At 33.8% G+C, this 24,198-nt stretch overlaps 1 protein-coding gene across 1 annotated transcript in view; it reads right to left on the reverse strand.

Annotated features, from left to right (window-relative positions):
• Positions 1-24,198, reverse strand: part of LOC132125245 (genetic suppressor element 1-like) — a 58,101-nt gene that overhangs the window by 18,601 nt on the left and 15,302 nt on the right. The window contains exons 2-7 of the mRNA XM_059536551.1: positions 23,513-23,710; positions 14,468-14,649; positions 7,551-7,714; positions 7,266-7,466; positions 4,116-4,283; positions 2,425-2,723 (exon numbers count right to left, since the gene is read on the reverse strand). Of these exons, the coding sequence (XP_059392534.1) occupies positions 2,425-2,723; positions 4,116-4,283; positions 7,266-7,466; positions 7,551-7,714; positions 14,468-14,649; positions 23,513-23,708 (1,210 nt within the window). The 5' untranslated portion in view covers positions 23,709-23,710. The remainder of the gene's footprint in view (positions 1-2,424; positions 2,724-4,115; positions 4,284-7,265; positions 7,467-7,550; positions 7,715-14,467; positions 14,650-23,512; positions 23,711-24,198) is intronic.

The raw sequence follows: 24,198 nt of genomic DNA on the forward strand, positions 1-24,198 counted from the left end.
CGTCTTCTATGATACATAGTTATGAAGAACCACCGTTTGTCTTCAGGACTAAAGTATTATTTATATACTATTGTAGTACTTACTAAAAGATTTTATTTTTCAGTTTTCGTTTAAATTTTATTTTATCTAGATCTAAATTCTAGTAATTTTATGTGTTTTGTCATTATATATATATTTTTTTAAATATTACAAATATTTTTATATATGTTTTTTTATGTAGCTTTAATTTATTTCCTTTTTAGATATTTTAATATTTCAAAATAAACATTTCAGTTACTTGCAAAGGCAACATTTCTAATTTCTTTTTAAGTTGTTTTTTATATATATATAATTTTTTGTAATTTTGTCAAATGCATTTTTACACATTTTTCTAAACTATATTTCTCTTAAGCTTTATTTATTACAGTTTTAGTTTGCTTCAACTTGAAAGTATTTATTTCAGTTGCAAAAGCAATATTTCTAACTGTTATTTTTATTAGTTTTTGTTTTGTATAAAAGTTTTTCATCAGTGCATTTTAAAATATTTCTATTTGAATTCTATTCAATCATTTCTATTTATTCTATTTTGCATTATGACTTCAGCTTAACATTTCTAATTTCTAAATGTTATTTGCACATTTAAGTTTTTCCATCCAATTAAAATTTGTTTTGACAAAATCTACTTCTCACAGTTTTGGTTTGATCAGTTTTCTGAACTGAATGAATGCATCTGAGTGGATCCATTTAAAGTAGTTTATGTGTGGGCATGAGGGTGTTTTCATCATGAATCATGGGATTCACCTGAATGCTCTCATTCATCTGCTATTATACAATTATAGCGAGCAGCCATCAAAGCTCCTGCCTTCACTGAGACGGCAGCCAAACCATGATTAACAGCTGCCATCCTTTGGGCCTCTCCAAACACACACCCATCCAGATGCAGGGAAACAGCCTGATAGATGATTCATCAGACTATATTAATTACTGATTAGCCATGAGCGATGCAATCAGTTACTAAAGCTGCAGGTAATACAAGTTCAGAAAAATTAAACACAGGAATTATGAACGTCAATCATAATTTAAGTGTTGAATATTCATGAAACCAGCTGCATGAAATGTGCAATAAGTAACTTATGTTAAGAAGTAAATAATTTGAACGGTGTCTTAAAACAGATGCATTGCATCATGATATTAAATGGAAAAAAAATAATTTAATCAGTGAATAAAATAAATGCAATAAAATAAATAAATGAACGTTTACAACATTGCTAATAATAATAAATATTTCTTGAGCAGCAAATCATCATATACTGATTTCTGAAGATCATGTGACACTGAAGACTGCAGTAATGATGCTGAAAATCCAGCTGTGATCATCGGAAAAAAATATATTACAATAATAAACATTTAATTTAAAATGCAATTACATTTCACAGAATTACTGTATTTAATGAATATAATGATTATAATTCTATATAATTTAATAATAATTATAATTTAAGTGTATCCTGGACATCCATTACACATTTAGTATGAACAGATGCATAAAATAATGTAATTAATTAAATATATGTAATAATTGTATTTAACACATTTAATTTAATCTATGTAATAACAATATTATTAAATATATAATTTAATATTTGTTACATATATCATTATAATATTCTTACAATTAATCACATAAAAAAAACACACTGGTATAAATCTAGATTATAAAATGTAAATTCTATATAAATATATAATAAGTATATGCATTACATATTATAAAGGTACAGTAGCAGTTTATTTAATTTAATTGAAGAAGTCTACATATAGATTCAAGTAAAATAATAAAATATATTTAATATCGGAAAAAATATATACATTTAAATATTCAATGAATTAATATTCATATAATTTTATATAAAGATAAATTAAATACAGAATATAGAATAGTATATTAAATATAAGTCTACTGCATAAAATGTTCTACATTTAAATCATTTAAATAAAATGAAACTAAATGATCTAACAAATACAATAATATTTCACAGTATTGTGTTTTTAGTATTGGTTTTTACAAATAAATGCAGCTTTGGTGCGCAGAAGAGACCCCTTTCATATATATATATATATCTCCCAATTATTCCAAACCTTTAAACAGTAATGTATATTTTCCATTATACTATAGTTTAAATTTTTATTTATAATAATAATAATAATAATAATAAACAAAATACTGTTATATTATTTGTGCATAGCTTATATTTCAGTCTGTTCCTCACACAAATGGATTCAGATGAATTACTTTTATATGCTTTTTGGAGCTTGAAACTTTCGGACCCCACTGACTTCCACTGTAACAGCAGGAACATTCTTCAAAGTATCTCCTTTTGTGTTTTCCAGAAGAACAATGTTAATATTGTTGGTTTCACTGTGTGTTTGGCTCTCTCTCAGTCATACCGGCTCTGTTAGCAGCGAGTCTCTCCTCCAGCCTGCCTCGCTGCTTCACGGGCTGCCGGTGTGTGTACAGATGAGGCTGAGAGATCGAGTGTGTGTTGGCCGGTGGCTCCAGACTCAGATGGCGTTTCTCCATGGCCTTGACCGCCTGGACGTCTCTGCCTCGCTCTTTTTGCTTCTCTCTCTGCACCTCCTGTTCCCACTGCCGCTCTCGTTCGATTTCACGCGTCCGCTCCTTCTCTCGCTCTCGCTCTCTCTCTCTCTCTCTCTCCTGCTGGCGAAGCTCCTCTTCCATCTGCAGCCTGCAGAGGGTCGAAACACACACACACACACACACGGATGGTGTGAGATGCAACGCTCTCGACAGGAACCAAAGGAATACACTCAGCGAGAGGCCGCGGGAACACTGAAGAGTGTTGATGATGTTCGCTTCGGAGGACCAGGAACTGTGTGTGTGTGTGTGTGTGTGTGTGAGATATGGGGGAATATCATATGCTGATTTTAGAATGATCATATTTACACACACAATTTTATCACTCAAAGAATCAGTGAGTAGAGTTTAACGCTGAGATTCGTTGTGACGTGGAAACTGCCAATAGGAGAGCAGCTGTGAAGATCGTGTGATTTGCATATATAATGCAGCATGTAAACCTTGATTTGCATTAACTGAAGAAAGTATGAGCGCCTGAGAGGCAGTAAACAAATTGTGGTGAAGTTTTTGTTAAAAACATGGTTAAAGTTTTGAATATAGGTGAATTTAGGAAGGAGGAAGATAGCAGGTTAATAGTAATATTCATTGGAGATGAAAAAACTGATAATAGGTGCAAACAGAAATGAACAATACCATACCATACCGTGTAGTATGAATAGACACATAAAATAATTACAATTAATTACATGTTTAATAATTGCATGTAATAATTACAATTTAATCTATGAAGTTATAATATTCTAATTATAAATATATAATTATGTAATTTAATAAAAATTATTTATCATATGTATCATGAAAGGTACAGCAGCAAAAACAGCTGATTTAATTCTTAATTTCAGATTAATTTAATTGAAGTAGTCTACATATAGATGAATCAAAATAAAATAATAAAATATATTGAATATTTGACAAAGTAAATGATTATAGTGTGTGTATATGTGTATGTGTGTATGCGCGTGTGTGTGTATGCGTGTGTGTGTGTGTATATATATGTGTGTATACGTGTGTGTATGCGTGTATGTGTGTGTGTGTATGCGTGTATGTGTGTGTTTGTGTGTGTATATGTGCGTGTGTGTATACGTGCACATGTGTGTATACGTGTGCATGTGTGTGTGTGTGTGTGTATATATGTGTGTGTGTGTGTGTGTATATGTGTGCATGTGTGTGTGTGTGTGTGTGTGTATATATTGTGTGTGTGTGTATATGTGTGCATGTGTGTGTGTGTGTGTGTGTGTGTGTGTGTATATGTGTGTGTGTGTGTGTATATGTGTGCATGTGTGTGTGTGTGTGTGTGTGTGTATATATTGTGTGTGTGTGTATATGTGTGCATGTGTGTGTGTGTGTGTGTGTGTGTGTGTGTGTATATTGTGTGTGTGTATATGTGTGCGTGTGTATATATGTGTGTGTGTGTATATATGTGTGCATGTGTGTGTGTGTGTGTATATATTGTGTGTGTGTGTATATGTGTGCGTTGATGTACCTCTCAGAGTGCAGCGCTGACAGCGACTGGTGTGTGATGTCAGGAGGGTAAAAGACACCGGGCATGGGCAGGTGCACAGCAGACGGGTGGAGGGCCGGCAGGGTTGTCCCCTCTGGAAGCGGGTAGTAATGTGAGCGCAGGGTGGACAGACTGTAATAGTCCTCCATCCTGATCAGCCACAGGAAGCAGAGACAGAGAGAGCAGATAATTAGTGGCTCTATAAATAACCGGCACGTTCATTAACTTCTGCTCTCTGGCCCTGCGACATGAACAGCACTGCCTATTTCTGTCAGTGAGTCTCAGCACATCCACACTCGCTGAGGGTGTTATTCAGACAGACAGAGACAGTAAGAGATGACAAAAAAGGGGATCAAACTGAAAGACTGTCCATGCATATAGAAGAACAGGACATTGCCTGCGCTTTTCAAATCAAAGACTATATGGACAGAGACAAACAAAGTCCAGTCTATCCAGATTAAATACTGAAATGAAGCTTGTACAAATTAGCAATAAACTAAACATACTATAAGTCAATATATATTTGGATATAGGCACATTTGTTATTATTTTAGCTGCCGACCAAAACATATTTCCATATATAATTTATATGGTATATAATATGGTATGCATATGCTTAAAGTGCAAACTCTGAGCTTTAATTTGGGGGTATTCTCATCAAAATGGGAGGAACTGTTAAAGAAATGTGGCATACAAAAAGAACAGACTTGACATACATACATACAGATATGTTTGTGTATTTTGTGTCTCAGACAGGAGTACATCTGTTAATGTGTGTGTGTGTGTGTCCAAGCCGGAGGTTCACTTCCCTCATTAAAGCCATTAAATCATGTACAGGAGACGAGACATCATGCCGAACATTCACACACAGAAAAGCTGAGCTGATCCGAAGGTATATATGAAATATATATATTAATACAGTGTGAAATGTAACTTCATGTCATTTCATTATAATCGTGTGGGTCAACTTAAATACACGATGAGAAAAAGCAAGTAACCATCTCTGCTGGTCAAATATCTAGGCTTGCAACCAAACATTTGAATCACCTGTCAGCAGCTATCAGCAATTTAATAACTGAGGTGTGATATAAGTAAGGGCCAGATCAGAAGACACATACAAAAATAGTTACTGAGATAAACATTTACACGTATGCATTTCGCAGACACTTATTCAAAGCATTTTTCACACATTTTATACCCTGAGAATGAGTTTAGTTTATACATGACCTTAGTGGCACATTACGCTGTCAAACTGTGATAAACTATGTAGTAATATTGGTTATTAAATCAGCGTAATGTGGCAAACAACCTATCAATTTTGCATATTCAATTCAACCCAAATTCCTACCGAGACTGCTAGAATTCATCTGTGAAAATTGTGAAACATCATTAAATGTCACAATATTTTCTTGTAACCTGTGTATTTTCTCACAGGTTTAGCAAGAACAAAATGGCCTGAACAAGATGACATTTAGTCTAAGTAGTCTGACCCAACCAATACTGCTAAACCAAAAGTATACTTTTGCATACAGGGTGCGTTAAGTACATTTTATCTTCAGTATAGTACTCCTGTACATGCACATCCAGATTTCTTCTAACCATGCTTACTTAGTACGCTTATCTTGCGCATGCACCTTGAATTTTTTTTACATTAATTAGTTTGGTTTGTTGTTTCACAGTTGACAGAGAGACAAAAGACGGAACGACAACAAATTACTGGACACGCAACAAAAACCAACGCCTTTGAGACAGGTAAGAGATACACGCAACCCTAGTTTAGAAGAGTACAGAGATATTTTATTGCTTATAACTTCTGGAGAGAAATAGCACAAACACTGGATGACAATGAATCTGGTGTATTTGTATTTGTGCACACTAACAAACAAATCAGATTATACTTTGTATGGCTGTGCGTTGAACTGTATTCAAACGCTAAGCATTCGCGTCTAAACTGAAGATTAATCATTTAGCAAACAAAATAGTTACATTTTTAGCTGTCAGTAGCTCAAACAGAAATCACTTTCAAATCAACATGGTGAATTTGCATTACAGAATGAACCCGATGCGAAATTATTCATCCTCACATGAAATTCCAGATTGTATAGATTCCTCCTGAAATGACTGGAATTTCATTTGTCCACAAGGTGGCGACACTCTACGAGTCATTTAGCAGTTGAAAAGACGACAGAGAAGACGGAAAAACTACAAACTTGAACTTGGACTTGAAACTTGAACTGACAGAAATACATGCTACTATTTTAAAAGAGTACAAAGATATTTTTAGCGCTTATAACTTCTGGAGAGAAATAGCACAGACACTGGACAAAGATGAATTTTTCTATGTTTCTGTGACTGCACGCTATTTTGCGTCAAAAGTATTTGTGTCCAAATGAAAGCATACTTCAGAAGAAATTATAGCGACATAACAGTCCATTGTTTATTATAAGTTATGTAGTGATGTATGAAGCACAGCTAAAACAGATATCACTTTATAACCAAGCAGCATTCTGCAGAGCAACATGGAGGAGGCAGAAGAACAACAAACCGAGACGCTTAACAGATAGATGCAACTCTAGTTCAAAAGAATACGAACATAATAATAATAATACATTTAATAGAGTACAAAATATTACAATTACTGTACAAAATATGTGACGATCACCTGTTTGAACACAATCTCAAATTCACTTTAAAAGGCAGCAGGTGTGTTTTGCTGCATGCATATGCTAAACATTCACATCACAACTGAAGTATACTTGGGCCTAAAATCAGAGCTCACTAACAAATTGTAGTCTATTACTGATTACAGATTACATCCTACAAACTGCAGTTAGTAATGTAATCTAGGTTACTCATTTTAGGTAATGTATTCTGACTACTTTTTAGCTGAATCTTAGATTACTTTTTACCAAACTTGTTTTGAACTTGCATTATGAGCAAATACGAAACAGCAATGACATACACAACACTCTCAAAGATATCCAAGTTTGAAATATTGTTGTCCAGGCCAAGACATTTGTGTATATAGTCAAAGCTAAATGGTATGAAAAGAAAGTGATATTTAAGAAAGGAAAATTTAAAAGACGAATCAATAAATATATTTGAAAGAACCAGCAAAACTACAGCACACACCTGTATGAAGCGAGCGAGGGGTGAGGCAAATATCCTGAGTGAAAGTACGCCAGAGCGTCGGCTGCAGTTCCTGGGCTGAGCCCTAGAGGGAGCCGTAAAGGCAGGCGCAGCTCATTAGCGGAGGTGTACGGGCGAAAGCCATCGCGAACATACTCGTCCTGAGCCCCTGCTAGCAGCATATGAGGAACCTGCCGGGACAAGCTGAGAGAGAGGAACAGTGGATGAGTGACAGAGCGCTGTAGCATGTGCAGGTGTGAGTTTGAGAGCGACGGCCGCTGTACTGACTGGGTCTGCAGACGCGGGTCCTGCACCAGAGCACTCGGGGCCACGCTGAAGGGATGGGCTGAACCCAGGTACGACGGGAGAGAGAAAGAGGGCTTCTCCTGGCCTGGTAAAGACCGATCGGGGGCCAAATGCTCCTGAACGGACCCTCTTAATCCTGCATCAGCCTAAAAGAGGGAGAAAAATAAATTATGGTTAGGGCATCATGGGAATATTTTGCAGATATATTAGTACCACTGTACACCAACATTTGTTTATGTTATATAAAGTAACTTTAAAAAAGTGTATATTTTTTATATATATATGTATTTTATAAATATATACGTTATACATATATATATATATATGCATGATGTTTGTGCATCTGGGTTGATGACACAGAGTATCTAAGATAAAGTGTTTTTTAAAATGCATTTGTATTCATGTCGATTTAATATGGATTTGGAAAACCATCATACAAAAGTAAAAATATGTTTTATTTACACATTGAATACATTGTGTTAATCATTATTCACCCTCATTCAATCATCATTTAAAAATGTTTTTAAATATAGCATATAAAACCCATCTTTTGTCTTATTTATTAATTCGTAAATGTCATCAACCTGAATTAACCCTGCCTTGTCATAAAAAATTATCTGATATATTAGGAAATATGATATCAGAAAAAATGAAATCAATCAATCAGTTAAATACATAATGCTTATTTGTTCTAAAATATATTAATAAAATATTATGCTAAATCACTTAAGGATCTCTTTTCAAGAATTTCATAATTTTACCTAGGATTTTTTTCTTCATTATGATATCAAGATGTTTTTACCACCCTGATATTTTTGAATGTCTCCACTCAGAAAAATTCAAATAAATTTTAATTCAGAAATGAAAAACATGGCCATCACTGAGTTCAGTAGTTTTATGTATACTGTATATATGTATATACTACTGCTGTATTTATTAACATTTTGAATGAGCTATTTCTTAAAACATATTTTCACTTTTCATTTAATTTTCATTTCTGTTAGTCTTTAATATTTATTTATTACTTCAGCTGATTTTTAAATTCAGTTTTAGATTTTCTAGTTTTTGGCCTGGTTTCACAGACAGGGCTTAGACTAAGCCAGGATTAGGTCCACAGTTCAATTAGGACATCCAAGTAATTTTTACAAACTTGCCTTAGGAAAAAAAAAAGTAATAATTTTAATAATAATAATTAAGTAATAATTAAGTTTTTTTAGTTGAAACAGCTCAGACTTACATTTTAGTCTGGGACTAGGCTTAAGCCTTGTCTATGAAACTAGAGGTTTAAGTTTATGTTGTCTTAAATTTCTGAGAAATGCTGTTGTAAGTGGATCGGATGGATCACCAAAACACACTTGCATCCAATCAGCAGTAAGGGGCGTGTCCACTCAAGAAGGGGGAGGTGCCTGTGTTGCATAGCATGTTTGTGAATTTGGGGGCGGAGCTATTAAGTTTGGAGTGTGTTCCTTTTATCTAAAGGCGTGTTTGTTTTGGTGATTTCAAATAACAACAGCGTTTCTCAGGAATTGTGCAATGCACCTAAAAAAATATATTTTCATTTTATAATTTTAACTGTTTTTTAATATTCTATTTATTTCAGCTTTAGTATTTATGTATTTTACTCATTTTCATTTACTTGACTTTTTTTCACTAACCCAAAAATACTTTTGTATAGTTTTAGTTAACAACAACACTGGTGTTGATGACATCTTTCTCCTTCAACAGCCATTCAAAAGTCTCTTCACTTCACAGACAAACTGTGTGTGAGCCATATGTAGTGGCCAAACTGGACTGACAACTGATCTGCTGCTATACGAACAAATATGTATATAAACCCATATGTATTTACTTTAAAAACAACTCCATTCAACGGCAAATAGATGCCAAATATGGAGTCTGTGGATGAAACAGCATGTGTGTGTGTGTGGTCGAGGCAGGCACAAAGAAGAGAGACAATGCGACTGAAAGCACACTGAATATATCCAAAGCTTTAGCTCCTCTATTCCATCCCGTCCCGTCCCGAGCTACAGAAGACTCTTTGTGTAAACAGAGAGAGGCTAGTTTGATCAGGGGAAAGTGTCTATTGTCTCTCCTGATGTCCCCTGACTGCAGCGCTAAATAAACTCACAAAGCCACACAGAACGAGAGCTGAACAAACCACACACACACACACACACACTTCTGGCATGATCTTGCCGTCGCGCTTGAGAGTCACCAAAATAATGGACATGCCAGACCCCCACAGATCAGGCCGTTAGCACTAATCCAGCCCAACCGAAACCCCACAGTCCCTCTTCAGAGTCTGAGAGATGGCTCTGTTTGAATCGATGCACAAAGACAAAAGAAAAGTCACCGTCATAAACATACGCTTTTCATTTCACAACCGAATGAATGACCTCACGCAGCCTGGACTGGTTACTGTGTGTTTGTGCTCGTGTCAGATAACAGATTATTTGAATGGACAGAGAGATTTTAGGACACCAGAACATCGTTGAAGTTTATTTAAAGTTGTATGATCGCCGTTTTCCGTCGTTTTTCATCATTAGGTTGTTGGTCAAATATTAAACAGTAGTTCTCTGCGTTACATCATGAAGAGAAAATAATGCACATTAACTGTTTAACCATAACCTTTAAAGGGTTAGTTCATCGAAAAATCTAAATTATGTCATTAATAACTCACCCTCATGTTGTTCCAAACCCGTGAGACCTCCGTTCATCTTCGGTACACAGTTTAAGATATTTTAGATTTAGTCCGAGAGCTCTCAGTCACTCCATTGAAGCTGTGTGTACGGTCTACTGTCCATGTCCAGAAAGGTAAGAAAAACATCATCAAAGTAGTCCATGTGACATCAGAGGGTCAGTTAGAATTTTTTGAAGCATCAAAAATACATTTTGGTCCAAAAATAGCAAAAACGACGACTTTATTCAGCTTTGTCTTCTCTTCCGTGTCTGTGGTGAGAGAGAGTTCAAAACAAAGCAGCTGGATATCCGGTTTGCGAAAGAATCATTCAGTTCACCAAATCGAACTGAATCGTTTTAAACGGTTCGCATCTCTAATATGCATTAATCCACAAATGACTTAAGCTGTTAACTTTTTAATGTGGCTGACACTCCCTCTGAGTTCAAACAAACCAATATCCCGGAGTAATTCATTTACTCAAACAGTACACTGACTGAACTGCTGTGAAGAGAGGAGTTTGAAAGTGTAATTCATGCTTTTATAACATCTAGACTAGACTACTGTAACTCTTTCCCCTGGTTTCACAGACAGGGCTTAAGACTAGTCCTAGACTAAAATGTAAATCTGAGCTGTTTCCACTGAAATAAACTTGCACTGACTGATCTTAAAAATATATCAGTGCCTTTTTAGTTTTAAGATGCACATCGGTAATGTTTTTTTCCAAACATGTTTATAAAAATTACTTAAATGTCCTAATTGATCTATGGTCTAATCCTGGCTTAGTCTAAGCCCTGTCTGTGAAACCGGGCCTTTATATGTTGGTCTGGATAAGTCATCTCTTCAACGCTTACAGTTTAGTCCAAAATGCAGCAGCTCGGCTTTTGACTGAGACTAAAAAGTATGAGCACATTACCCCTGTCCTAGCTTCACTACACTGGCTTCCTGTCCGCCTCAGGATTGATTTCAAGATTTTATTGTTTGTTTTTAAGATTTTAAATGGGTTGGCGCCTGCGTATTTATCAGAGCTTTTACATGTCCATCAGGGCCGTTTCTAGGCATAGGCAAACTAGGCGGTCGCCTAGGGCGCAAACAGCTGGGGGGCGCCAGTGAGAGCCCCCGCCCCACCAAGAGTTTTTTATTTTATTTTATATATATATATATATATATATATATAATTATTATTTCAAGGTCATATTATATATTCATACTTTTGCTATTTCGAAGCATTATGATTACTGGCGATTATCTGAGTAAGTTCCATTGGTGGTGATAGTGGCCGCTGCCGTTAGAGACATGTTATTTAAAGTCGTGCATGCGCAATACGATGCCAGAAAGCTGTTGCCTTTCAATGTCGTCATCCGTGGTTAAAATTACTTTAAGTAAATGTTTGAGGGGCTCAGTATCGCAAGAAGATGAGAAAAAGAAAGCAAAATATACAGGTATGTTACAAATTGTTCTACTACAAGCTCCATCATCACTACGAGCTAAACATGACACTGTGACTGCATTATTAGCACCACGGGACGGATTTCAGCAGCTCATTTCAGCAGCTAAATATTATAGCAGGGTTTTTCCTGCATTGAAATTTATTTGGCGGCCGCAAAAAAGCTTATTTTTGTCCCCGTCAAAAGCCTTATTTGATTGGTGAATGAATCTCGGGGTTGCAAACAGCACGCTTTTCGGCGCCTCCCGCTTTTTTCACGTCAGTTTGGGTGACTTGGGTCTGAGATCGGTCTGATTATAATTTCACAAAGTCATCTGAAGCCATTCCATAGCTTTATGTGACGGACAGAAGACTATATACATCATTAAATTAAAGTATACGGAAACCTCGTTTTCCCTCCTCCGCGGCTGTCAATCATTCTCCATAAACAGGGATGTTTCCAGGCAGATGTCCTATGATGACATTATTGACACTTTTGCAGATATTAAGTCTAGACGTGTCCACTTTTAAAGCTATCGAAAATAGTAAACATGCTCAAACATGCCATGGTCAATTTGTTTTAAGTCCTTGGTTACCAGTTACTTCCTTTGAACATGGATGTGCATGGTTGTTTTTCTGAAAAGTGGTTACTGTGTATTATTGTATAGCTAATATGTAGCTGATAACAGAACATTGTCATGTTATAGTCATTTAGTTTTTTTTGCATTTTATTTGCCTGTTTTTCTTGTATTGTTTAATATTAATACTATTTAATTCTGATGAATTGTACATACTTGTATTTGGACAAATTTTGCAATATTTATGCATTAATTATTTATGGTTTCCTTGCAGCTATGTTTAGTTTTTAATTTGGGGTACAAATGTTTGGTTGGAGGGGGGGGTGTTGGTAGAAATCTCGCCTAGGGTGCCAAAAAGGCTAGAAACGGCCCTGTGTCCATGCCCCCGTTAAAGCATTGAGGTCATCCAATCAGGTGCTCCTCAGTGTTCCAAGAACTAGGTTAAAAAATAAAGGTGACCCGGCTTTTTCAGTGGTGGCACCTAATTTGTGGAATAGTTTACCTGTACACATAAGAACTGCTCAGACTGTTGGAATTTTTAAGTTGTTCAGACGCTCTGTGTGTCGGTCTGCTTCACACTGAATCTCACATGCGCAGTATCATCAGCTCCTCGGTTCTCGAACCGGACGCGTCTGACAGAACCGGTTCTTGACTCGAGAACGAGTCAATCTTTTTTTCGTTATCTGGCTCGGCTCGGTGTTCATCTTCAGTTCGATGCTTCAAAATATTCTAACCGACCCTCTGATGTCACATGGACTACTTTGATGATGTTTTTCTTACCTTTCTGGACATGAACAGCAGAACGTTCACACATTTTCAATGGAGTGACTGAGAGCTCTCGGACTAAATCTAAAATATCTTAAACTGTGTTCTGAAGATGAACGGAGGTCTCACGGGTTTGGAACGACATGAGGGTGAGTTATTAATGACAGAATTTTCATTATTGGGTGAACTAACCCTTTAATACCATAATTTATATAATTTATTTGAACATATTATTTTACTATCTTATAATTAATTCACAGAAATCATTAATTTCTATTAAAATAAATTAAACGTAAATATATATATATATATATATATATATATATATATATATATATATATATATATATATATATATATATATATATTACTATTTTATTACAAGTTTAATATATAAAAATATAATATATACTTAATGTTTTAAAATAAATTTGATTACAAATCATTATTTTCATACATTGTCATATAAATTAATTTAATTATTTTTATATGTAGATAGATGAGTTGACAATCTTGAAAAAGAAACATTTATACATATTTTATTCTAATATTGGATTTATTTTAATACATTATTTTACTATCGTTTGCATGATATTAAAATAATATAGCAAAATTGAGTATATATAAAAATTCTATAAATTATTTAAATAAAAAAGAATTTGATGTGTGTATATAAAGCCTATATATATATATATATATATATATATATATATATATATATATATATATATATATATATATAAAAAATAAGAATAATATTAGTAAAACTAGTTCTGTCAAATGATTAATCGCATCCAAAATAAGTTTTTGTTTATGTAATATATGTATGTGTGCTGTTTATTTATTATGTATATAGAAATAAACACACATACAGTATATATTTTGTAAATATTTACATGTATATACATTTATATTTTTATATTTTATATTATATATAAATATATTTAATATATAAAAATACAATTTTTCTTAAATATATACATGCATGTGTTTGTATTTGTATATATATATATATATATATATATATATATATATATATATATATATATATATACACACATAATAAATACACATAGTACACACTTATATATTATGTAAATAAAAACATTTATTTTGGATGCAATTAATCGCGATTAATTATTTGACAGCACTAAAAACAACCAACCAAAGAAAATAAATAAATGCACATTAACTGTATAATTGATGTTTTATGAGAGTAATTTTCAATATGCATATTAGTTTTGTAAACCTTCATGAATACACTAAGATATGCAGATGAACTCATAACACATGGAATAAAAGCCACAAAATCGAACTTGAGTAAGATATTTTTTTCTTGTGGTTCCCAATCCTGGTCCTGGAGAACCCCAACACTGCACACTTGAGACGTCCCACCTGACTCACAAACATGCAGTGCTGGGGGTCCTCCACTGGTCCAGAGACTCTGTCATACCTGGCGCCCCTCAGACCTCCAGAAGCCATTGATGGTTTTAGTCGGGGCGATGGTGACCACGGGAGGGGTGCCTGTGGGCGGGCCCAGGCTCGTACCCATGACAACACACTTGGGTGTAGTGACAGGAGAACTGTGATTGGTCACCGGAGAGGAAACATGCGACGACTCGCTACTAATGGAACCTGTGTGAGAGAAGACAGAGGAGAAATACATTCAGAATTATTTTATTTGAATTTATTCTTGTTTAGTTATTTTCAATAACATACTGTAATAATGTCATTAATTCATTGAAATCATGAATGGCTATTAAAATAAATTATATATTAGATATAAATTTATATGATCATATTACTCTCCATATCAACTGAATTGATTTAAATTTAAGACAGTAAGGCAATATAAAAAAAATGTAGAAAAAAATAATTGAGTTAATATTTTATACTATTTTATTTTGTCACATATATTGGATTCATTTACATTAATATAAATAAATGTATATATATATATAAATATATATATACAGTTATTATTATTATAAAGTAGATTTATTTAACTTATTATCAGATAAATTAACAACACTTAAATGTAAGACCAAAGATTTGACCATAAAAAAAAAAAAAAAAAAATTATTCTAATGTTGGATTTTTTAAAGTAATTTAGTAAATTATTTTTTTTTTAATATTAAATACATGATATTAAAATAATGCATATATTCAAATAAAATAAGTGATTTGTTTATAATGAAATAAGTTAGATGTAACTTTATGAATTTATATGAATAATAAATGAACAAAATAATAAATATTTCAGTAACATATTGGGTGTGCATCTCCCGGCTCAAACAGTCTGGCGTTCATGTGCTAAGCGCTAAACCAAGGTTTCAACGAGAGTAGTTTCTTACACGCTGCCGTATAATAAGATCAGAGGCAGCGACAGACTATCTAGACCAGAAGAAGTGCCAAAGGAAGGGATGTTTTTATATGTAACTCGTCAGATGAAGTGAACATACATCAGCCTCGCCTCGCCTCGCTGCGATCAAAGAACCCTCTGGGCTGTCAGATCAGATGCCAGTATAAAGAGAGAAAGAAACAAACACTGCCGTCTCCCCGCGGTAAACACACACTCACACAGACACACACTCACACAGCTTTACTGTGATCAAACACTGTGTGTGTGTGAGAGAGAGCAAGCACACACACACACGTCTGAGTGGTCCATGACACTCCACTCCAGACTACAAAACAAAGACTGTCTCACAACCAAATGAATACAGAGAGAAACATAACCAGAACATTATATCACTATTTATTACTCAGAGCTCCAGAAGATGTGGTCAATATCAGCATGAAGCGCTCAAACATGTTTGTATAACATTGGCTAAATAGTATAGAGTGAATTCAGGTAAGGTGGGACATCTTCCCCAGTCATCTCAATGAGAAAAAGTGTCCCAGTTTACCTGAATACACCCCTAGTTCACTGCTTGTGTGCTTACCTTTATCTCTTATTAATTATATACAAATACATCAGATGGAAATGTAATCAGATATTTGTATATATAATCAATTATAAATTTATTAGCATAATTATTTTACTGAGGAGGAAACATGCAATGGCGAGAAATGGAACCTGAGTTAAGAGAAATCTTGAAACAAACAACTCAAAAAATGGAAACATTTTATAAATAAGTGTTTGTGTATTAATAGCATCATATATAACTTCTTTATTTAAATATATAGTAGTATTATAATGTATAATACAAAAAAATATATAACAAAATGATAATAGAAAAGTTTAGTTAAAATTAATTAGATGTAATTAATTAAATCGTATTAATTTGTGATAAATTTAATAAGATTTTTAAAATGCAATTATTTCCACATATCAAATATAAATGCTGAATTATTTTATATATATAAATTCATTTTTGTTTAATTTAAAAATTAGACAAATGTCATATTCTATATATTAAATTATGCAAATTTAAATAAAAAAAGATTATATTTCTATATTTATATATAAACATTTATATATACTGTACATACATACAGTATATCTGCAGTATATATATATATATATATACATTACTATTTTTAATGTTTTTGAAAGAAGTTTCTTCTGCTCATCAAGTCTGCATTTATTTGATCAAAAATACAGATAAAAACAGTAATATTGTGATATATTATTACAACTTAAAATAATAGTTTTCTATTTTAATATACTTTAAAAAAAATAATTTATTCCTGTGATGCAAAGCTGAATTTTCAGCATCATTCCTCCAGCCTTCAGTGTCACATGTAACATCCAGTCTATCACATGATCATTTAGAAATCATTCTAATATTATGATTTATTATGAGTGTTGGAAACAGTTCTGCTGTCTAATATATTTGATCAATAAAAGGTTAAAAAGAACTGCATTTATTAAAAAAAAAAAAAATCTAATAATATATATTCTAATAATATATTTTCTTTACTATCACTTTATCAATTTAACACATCCTTGCTGAATAAAAGTATTGATTTTATTTAAAAAAAAATAAAGAAAAAAAAATTACTGACCCCAAATTACTGACCAGTAGTGTATATTGTTATTACAAAATATTTATTTTAAAAACATAGCATCTTTTTTTTTTACTTTTTATTAAAAAAAAACGTATCACATGTTCTGAAAAAATATTAAGCAGCAGAACTGTTTCCAACTTTGATAATGAATCATCATATTAAAATGATTTCTAAAGGATCATGTGATAATGATCCTAAAAATTCAGCTTTGCATCACAGAAATAAATGATAATTTAAAGTATAATACATTTAAAAACAATTATTTTAAGTTGTAATAATATATCACAATATTAAATTTTTTTCTGTGTTTTTGATCAAATAAATGCAGGCTTGATGAGCAGAAGAAACTTCTTTCAAAAACATTAAAAATAGTAATGTTTTAATATATATATAATGTTAATGATTTTAACTAAAATAAAATATAACAATATATGTAATATATTAGAATATATTACAATTTAATTGAATATATACAAATAAAATCCTTTTATCTCTCATATCATTCTGCAGTCTTTCTATACTTTCACATTAAATAAAATTCTATATTAAAATAAAACGAATTAATAAATCAAATCAAATTCTATTCAGTATTAACTGCTGCCATCTTATGAATCAAACCCATTATCTTCCATATGCAGTAAAAACAGCCCCCAGAGGACTTTCCTTTCCTTTCCTTTTTTTATTCATTTCACAGTAAGCATAAACTTTTGAGTGATGACTAGAAGCAAGAAAATAAAAATGTCACAAAGAAGAAGAAAGGACACAAAAATCTGAATTACAGGTGAACAATTGATGTAACACACTGTATGCATTCATCTATTAATAACCCATTGTAACACCATTCTAGTTGCAAAAAGTGAGGTGGTAGATAATGAAACAGCTTCGATTACAATCAATAGTTCAGATCCATACATTCATCTATCTGGCACCTAGCCGTGTAAAAAGCAGCATACATGCATCCAGACACAAGCTCTGCTCACCCTGCCGCTGATAATCAACATCTTTCCCTCCACAATATGCACTTCTCGCGGTCTCGACTGCAGCCAGTGCGTGTGAGAAATGACTTTCCTTATTAAGCCAGAAACCTACACAAAGCTCCAAAACCCCACAGCCGCTAAAAGCAGTATCTATATAAGACACCCAGCACAAAGTAAAGAGTAAAGTAGGTCAGGCCTCCTCAGAGCGCCGCTGTCTGCACAAGAGCTGATAAGACGACTCAAGACTCACGCTTTCTTATTACTTCACTCCTTCTGTGGTCAATTTGACTTTAGTTTTTCACATATCTGATGTATTTCTACCTAGACAGCTTTGGCAATGCATACGAAGTGGTTTATACAAAGGTAAGCATCGCTATTACTGTCCGCAGGACTCATGGTACGGGGTTTTTTAAAAGCCACAGAAACTCTTCCTACACTGTTTATGCTACAGGCGCGTATGATACCTCATGTCATGCGATATAACGGATATATAACAATAAAACAGGTGAGAAATCCCCTAGACTTTCACTGAAGGCCATATTTATAAACTAGAAAGTAGATACCTGTTAAGTCAACATCTAGCATTAAAGAAAACACTTGATGTGTTGACTAACATGCGAAAGCATGTGTTAAGTACTTGATTATAGTTTTAACTGTAGTGTGTCATTTGATAATTTGGTTAAAGATTAAAGATATATTTTAAACGTACTAAATGATAACAAATGAGTAATTACAAATAATTAATTGCATGACATACACATTTTAGTTGATCATAAAAAAAAATCTTTAAACAAATATAAAAAGAGGTACAAAGCAAACATAAATGAAAAAACAAATATATATATATATATATATTATATCACCAAAAAATTATAAATATAAATTATATCACCAAACAAATAAAAAACAAAATGTAAAAAAATACAAAAAGCAAACTTATTAAAATAAAAAATAAAAAACAAAATGCTAAATAAAATAAATAGCACAGTACAGAACAAATAAAAACAAAACAAAACTTTAAAATGACATGCATATTAAAGTATATTGTAGTTTACCGTAAATGCTTGTCAGTAACACTTTTAAGCATATTTCAAAGAGAATTATGAAATTATATATAAAGACATATTTAAGTGGGTCAAAAAGCACATTTTTATAAGTTCAACTACCTGCATTTAACATAAATGTAAATATAAATATAATACATTTCCATTTAATTGTAAATAACATGCAGTTATTAAGTGTCTGAAAACATTATATTCAAGTTCACACTTATATTCTTTTACTTTCAAAGTATGCTAAAGTGTACATATTTTTCACAATGAGCTAAAACCACTCAGAAAACCTTAAAAACCCTACGGCAAGCAAATAACAACCTACAGCATCTTAGCCAGATGCACATCAACCATCTGTATCTGAATATGAAAGCTTTGGTGATATTTGACTCGTTTGCAGTCATGCTATCTGTCAAACACTCAGGAAACAAGAAAGTGAGATAAAGAAAGTTGTGTGTGCATGTTTGAGTTTGGAGGGGATGTCAGTTACATAGGACAGCCAGCATCAACACACACACACACACACACTTGAAAAGCCCCAAAGCCACTAAAGCCTTAAACAAAAGACAGCTTTTCCAAACAGGCTTAGCAATCTGAGACAGAGCATTGACTGTCATTGAATTACCCTAGTAAAAGAGTGTACGAGCGCATAAAGTGACAAGCAGAGGCAGAGCCGTATGCACAGCGTGATAAACTCACAGAGACAGCAGTAAAAAGACACTTAGAGAAGCTCTATAGAAATTACTGGCATGCAAGCTCTTAACCAATCAATATAAACCTTTTCTCTCTGTCTCAGAGCTTTGGAGAGACGAATATAATGATCACTCACAATGCATCATGTCGATAAACACACGGCCAAATCATGTATGCTTGAGCTCCTTCAAGAAGACGCTTGTTAAACAGCACTGTTTTTCTTCAAAACAGAATGCATTGCATGCCTTGTCTTTCAGCTGATTTTGTTTTCGTTAAATGAAGAGTGAAACATTTCTAACAGAAGACGATTTTGTAGATCTTAAATGCCAAGACAACAGTAGAAAACATCTGCTAAAACTCGATATTGTATTTAATGTGTGTGTGTGTGTGTGTTCAGGTTTTTTGGCGTTGACTATTATAATTACACAGACAGATGGGCAGCTAAATGTTGTGCCAGCCATCTGAAATGCTGCAAACCCATATGCAAATATTATTCAAATCTATTGACAATTTGTTGACAGAAACCACCACCCACACGCATACACACGCTGAGAAAGAATGGCTGTCCATATTACACATGTACATACGGCAGCGGGCTTGTTTACATACTCTTTTAAAAGACTTACTGCAACTATGCTAATGGTCATGATGTTACAATGCATACTATATCAGTCACCATGTCAGCAGTGGCAAAACACAACAGAAACAATTGACAAAAAAATAAAATAAATAAAAATAAATAAGTGACAGAGCAAATATCACAAAAACTAAACAAATTAACAAAGCAAACATAAAACAAAACAGAAACAAGGGCAAACCAAATGAAAACGGGAAAAAAAAATCACAATACAAAAAGAAACTTTTTCAAATCACATAAGAAATCAGTAAAACAAAAACAAGCCAAATAAATGAAAATGTAAAAATTCTAAACAAATCAGGAAAATCAAATCAAAGTACAAAATGAAAAAAAGAAAAAAAAAAAGAAAAATACACATCAAAACAAATCGAAAAAAATATGCAAATGAAGAAAAAAAGGAAGAAAATCTGAAAAACATAAAAATAGTAGAACTGAACAAAAACAATGAAAATACAAAACAATTATATAATATAATTTTAAAACATCATTTCAAAATACAAAATACATGAAAATGCAATTAAAAAATGTAATACAAAAATACAAAAACAAGAATACAAGAATAAAAAAGAACAAAACAAAAAAGACATGAAAATGCAAAATTAAAAAAAATGAAGAAAACTAAATAGCTCACAAAACAAATGAAAGTGAAAGTGACGTGACATTCAGCCAAGTATGGTGACCCATACTCAGAATTCGTGCTCTGCATTTAACCCATCCAAAGTGCACACACACAACAGTGAACACACACACACACACACACCCGGAGCAGTGGGCAGCCATTTATGCTGCGGCGCCCGGGGAGCAGTTGGGGGTTCTGTGCCTTGCTCAAGGACACCTAAGTCGTGGTATTGCCGCCCCGAGATTCGAACCAACAACCTTAGGGTTAGGAATCAAACTCTCTAACCACTAGGCCACTGTGACAAGTGGGGTGGGGCCGAGAGACGTGTGAACAGGAGCGAGGCTGGTGGAGTGATTGGAGATGAGCGACACCTGCTCGACCCACCGGTCTCGAGTCCCACGGAGGAGATGGAAGGATATAAAACTGGAGTGACGACAGTGAAGGACAAGAGAGGACCAGGCAGGGCTTTATTTTATGTTTTGGTTTTTATTTGTGTTTCTGTTTTGTGTTTATTTTGAATTATTAAAGTTTCTATTTGATTACCCCCAGGTTCCCGCAGGTCACCGTGAGCAGTCCCCCCGGGGGGGAGTAGAGCGCGCAGTCTCGTGGGTACCCCCCGGCCTGCGAGGGGCGATGGGGGTATGTGACGAGTGGGGCGGGCCAAGAGATGTGGGAACAGGAGGCTTTATTTTATGTTTTGGTTTTTATTTTATTTGGATCTGTTTTATGTTTATTTTGAATTATTAAAGTTTCTATTTGATTGTCCGCCGGTTCCCGCCTCCTTCTTACCGTGATCATGGAGTTTTAATGCATTACAGCCACGACTTCCCTTCGTAAAATCAGACAAAAAGAAAAAGAAAAACAAATGATAGAACAAAAATAACAAAATAAAATAAAATTACAAATCAAATCAGAACAAATAAATAAAATTTTATTTTTAAAGAAATCAGTAAATGAACAAAAAAACAACAACAAACAAACAAAAGAACGAATGAATGAAAACACAAAAGCACAATACACATCATTTACTTAATATTTGCCAAGATTCTTATCTAAATAATATAAAAATGCTAATGACTCTGAAAGGTCTTTAGTGTACATGAACATATATAAATTGCCTATAAAGTAAATCAGGGCATTTAAGTGCAATAGCGATTTTGCTGCAAAAGGCAGTTGATACAGGAAAGGTAGTTATTCTTATTTTACTTGATCTCACAGCTGCTCTTGAAACCGTTTATCATGGTATTTCATTGCAGCGTTTTGAAGATGTGGGTGTTAAGGGTACTGTCCTAGAATGGTTTAAATCATATTTAAAAGATATATCTTTCTCAGTTTGTCTTGGAGATCTGTGTTCTGCATCAGCTAAATTACATAGTGGTGTGCCACAGGGGTCTATACTTGGGCCTATTTTATTCTCATTATATATGGGCCCTTTGGGTCAAAATTTTCGTAAATATACTATTATATATAATTTATATGATGCAGATGACACTCAGTTATATATCTTAACAGATCCAAATGGTTCTCAATCCTTTGATGGACTTTAGTGTTTTTGATGGGCTCAGTGTTTAGGTGAGATAAGAGCTTGGTTGGGAAGCAATTTTCTTCACCTTAATACTAATAAGACTGAGTGTGTTGTTTTTGGACTTTCTTCTGCTTCAAAGGAAATTATAAGTAGGTTGGCTGCTATAAAGATAAGTATTTCAGATCATGTTAAGAATTTGGGTGTTATAATGGATTTAGTCTTAGTTTTAGATAAACAGGGTACTAGTGTTGTGAAGGCCGCTTTTTATCAACTCAGAATATTTCTAAATTGAAAACATTTCTCTCTTTTAAGGATCTGTAGAATATTATTCATGCCTCTGTGTCATCATGCATCGATTACTGTAATTCTGTATATATAGGTATTTGACAGAGTCAATTATCTCGGCTTCAATTAGTACAAGACTTTTGACTCGTACAAGGAAGAGAGAGAGAGAATTACTCCAGTTTTGGTTTATTTACACTGGTTGCCTGTAGAATTGAAAGGTTTTGCTGATGGTTTTTAAAGCATTGCATTGCTCCAAAATATATTGCTGACCTATTGATTCCTTATCAAAATTCAACAAACTTGAGATCTTCGAACCAGATGATTCTTTGTGTTCCCAAAACGAGATTCAAATCAAAGGGTGATAGGGCATTCTTGGTGGCTGCTCCTCAATTATGGAACCCTCTCCCAATGCACATTAAATCTTCCCCATCCATGGATACTTTTAAGTCTAGACTGAAATCATACCTTTTTGGTAGAGCTTTTAGAATTAATTAGAGGGACCAGGTTTTACATTTTAATGTTGAATCTAGTTTGTGTGACTTCATGTAATGTTGCTGGAAAGCACTTAAAAATTTGTATTGTATTGTATTGTTGTACTACTAGTAAAGATCTGCTGACTAAAGCAACATTTTGCATGTTCAGCATGGCATCATGGGTGAGGTGATAAAGACTAATGGGCAAAGAAAGGGCGCTCACCTCGTGGCTCTTCGGCCTGTTTGGCGAGCTTGCGGAGAGCGGCGGCGAATCCCGAGTGTGCAGACTGGGCCGCGGGGCTCCCATTGGACAACACTGCTCCGCTGATGGGAGAGGAAGTGAGGGGGCTTACAGTCGCCATGCTGCATGGTGCTGCCGAAATCATGCCTAATGATGGAGACTTTGGCTCATGGCTCATGGCTCATACCTGCAGAGACAGAAAGATGTTGTTTCTGTTCAAAACTTAATTCACAGTCTACATTCTCATAGAGGCACGATTTATGATTGAGTTCAAATAATATCGCTCATGCTATTTTTATTTCCACTCTAAGTGAGTAGAACCACATGCTTTGATTCGCACAAGCTCTGATCCAAAGTGTGTATATGTGTGTGTGTGTGTGTGTGTGTGTGTGTGTGTGTGTGTGTGTGTGTGCAAAACAGGTTTTGTTCAAATTAACCCTTTTAAAGCCTACTGTATAATATTTGATAAGCAAATGATCAACATGATCAAAACTTGTACTGTACTACATACCTTCTGTCATCTAATTTATAGCATAGTAAGTACTGTACATAGTACATACTAGGGCTGTCAACGAATATTCTAAATTCGAATATGTATTCGAATAGTTTTAAAAAAACGAATTTCGAAGGTGAAAATTAATATTCGAATAAATAAAAAATGTGGAAAA

Source organism: Carassius carassius, chromosome 43, assembly GCF_963082965.1.
Source record: "Carassius carassius chromosome 43, fCarCar2.1, whole genome shotgun sequence".
Classification (NCBI taxonomy): domain Eukaryota; kingdom Metazoa; phylum Chordata; class Actinopteri; order Cypriniformes; family Cyprinidae; genus Carassius; species Carassius carassius.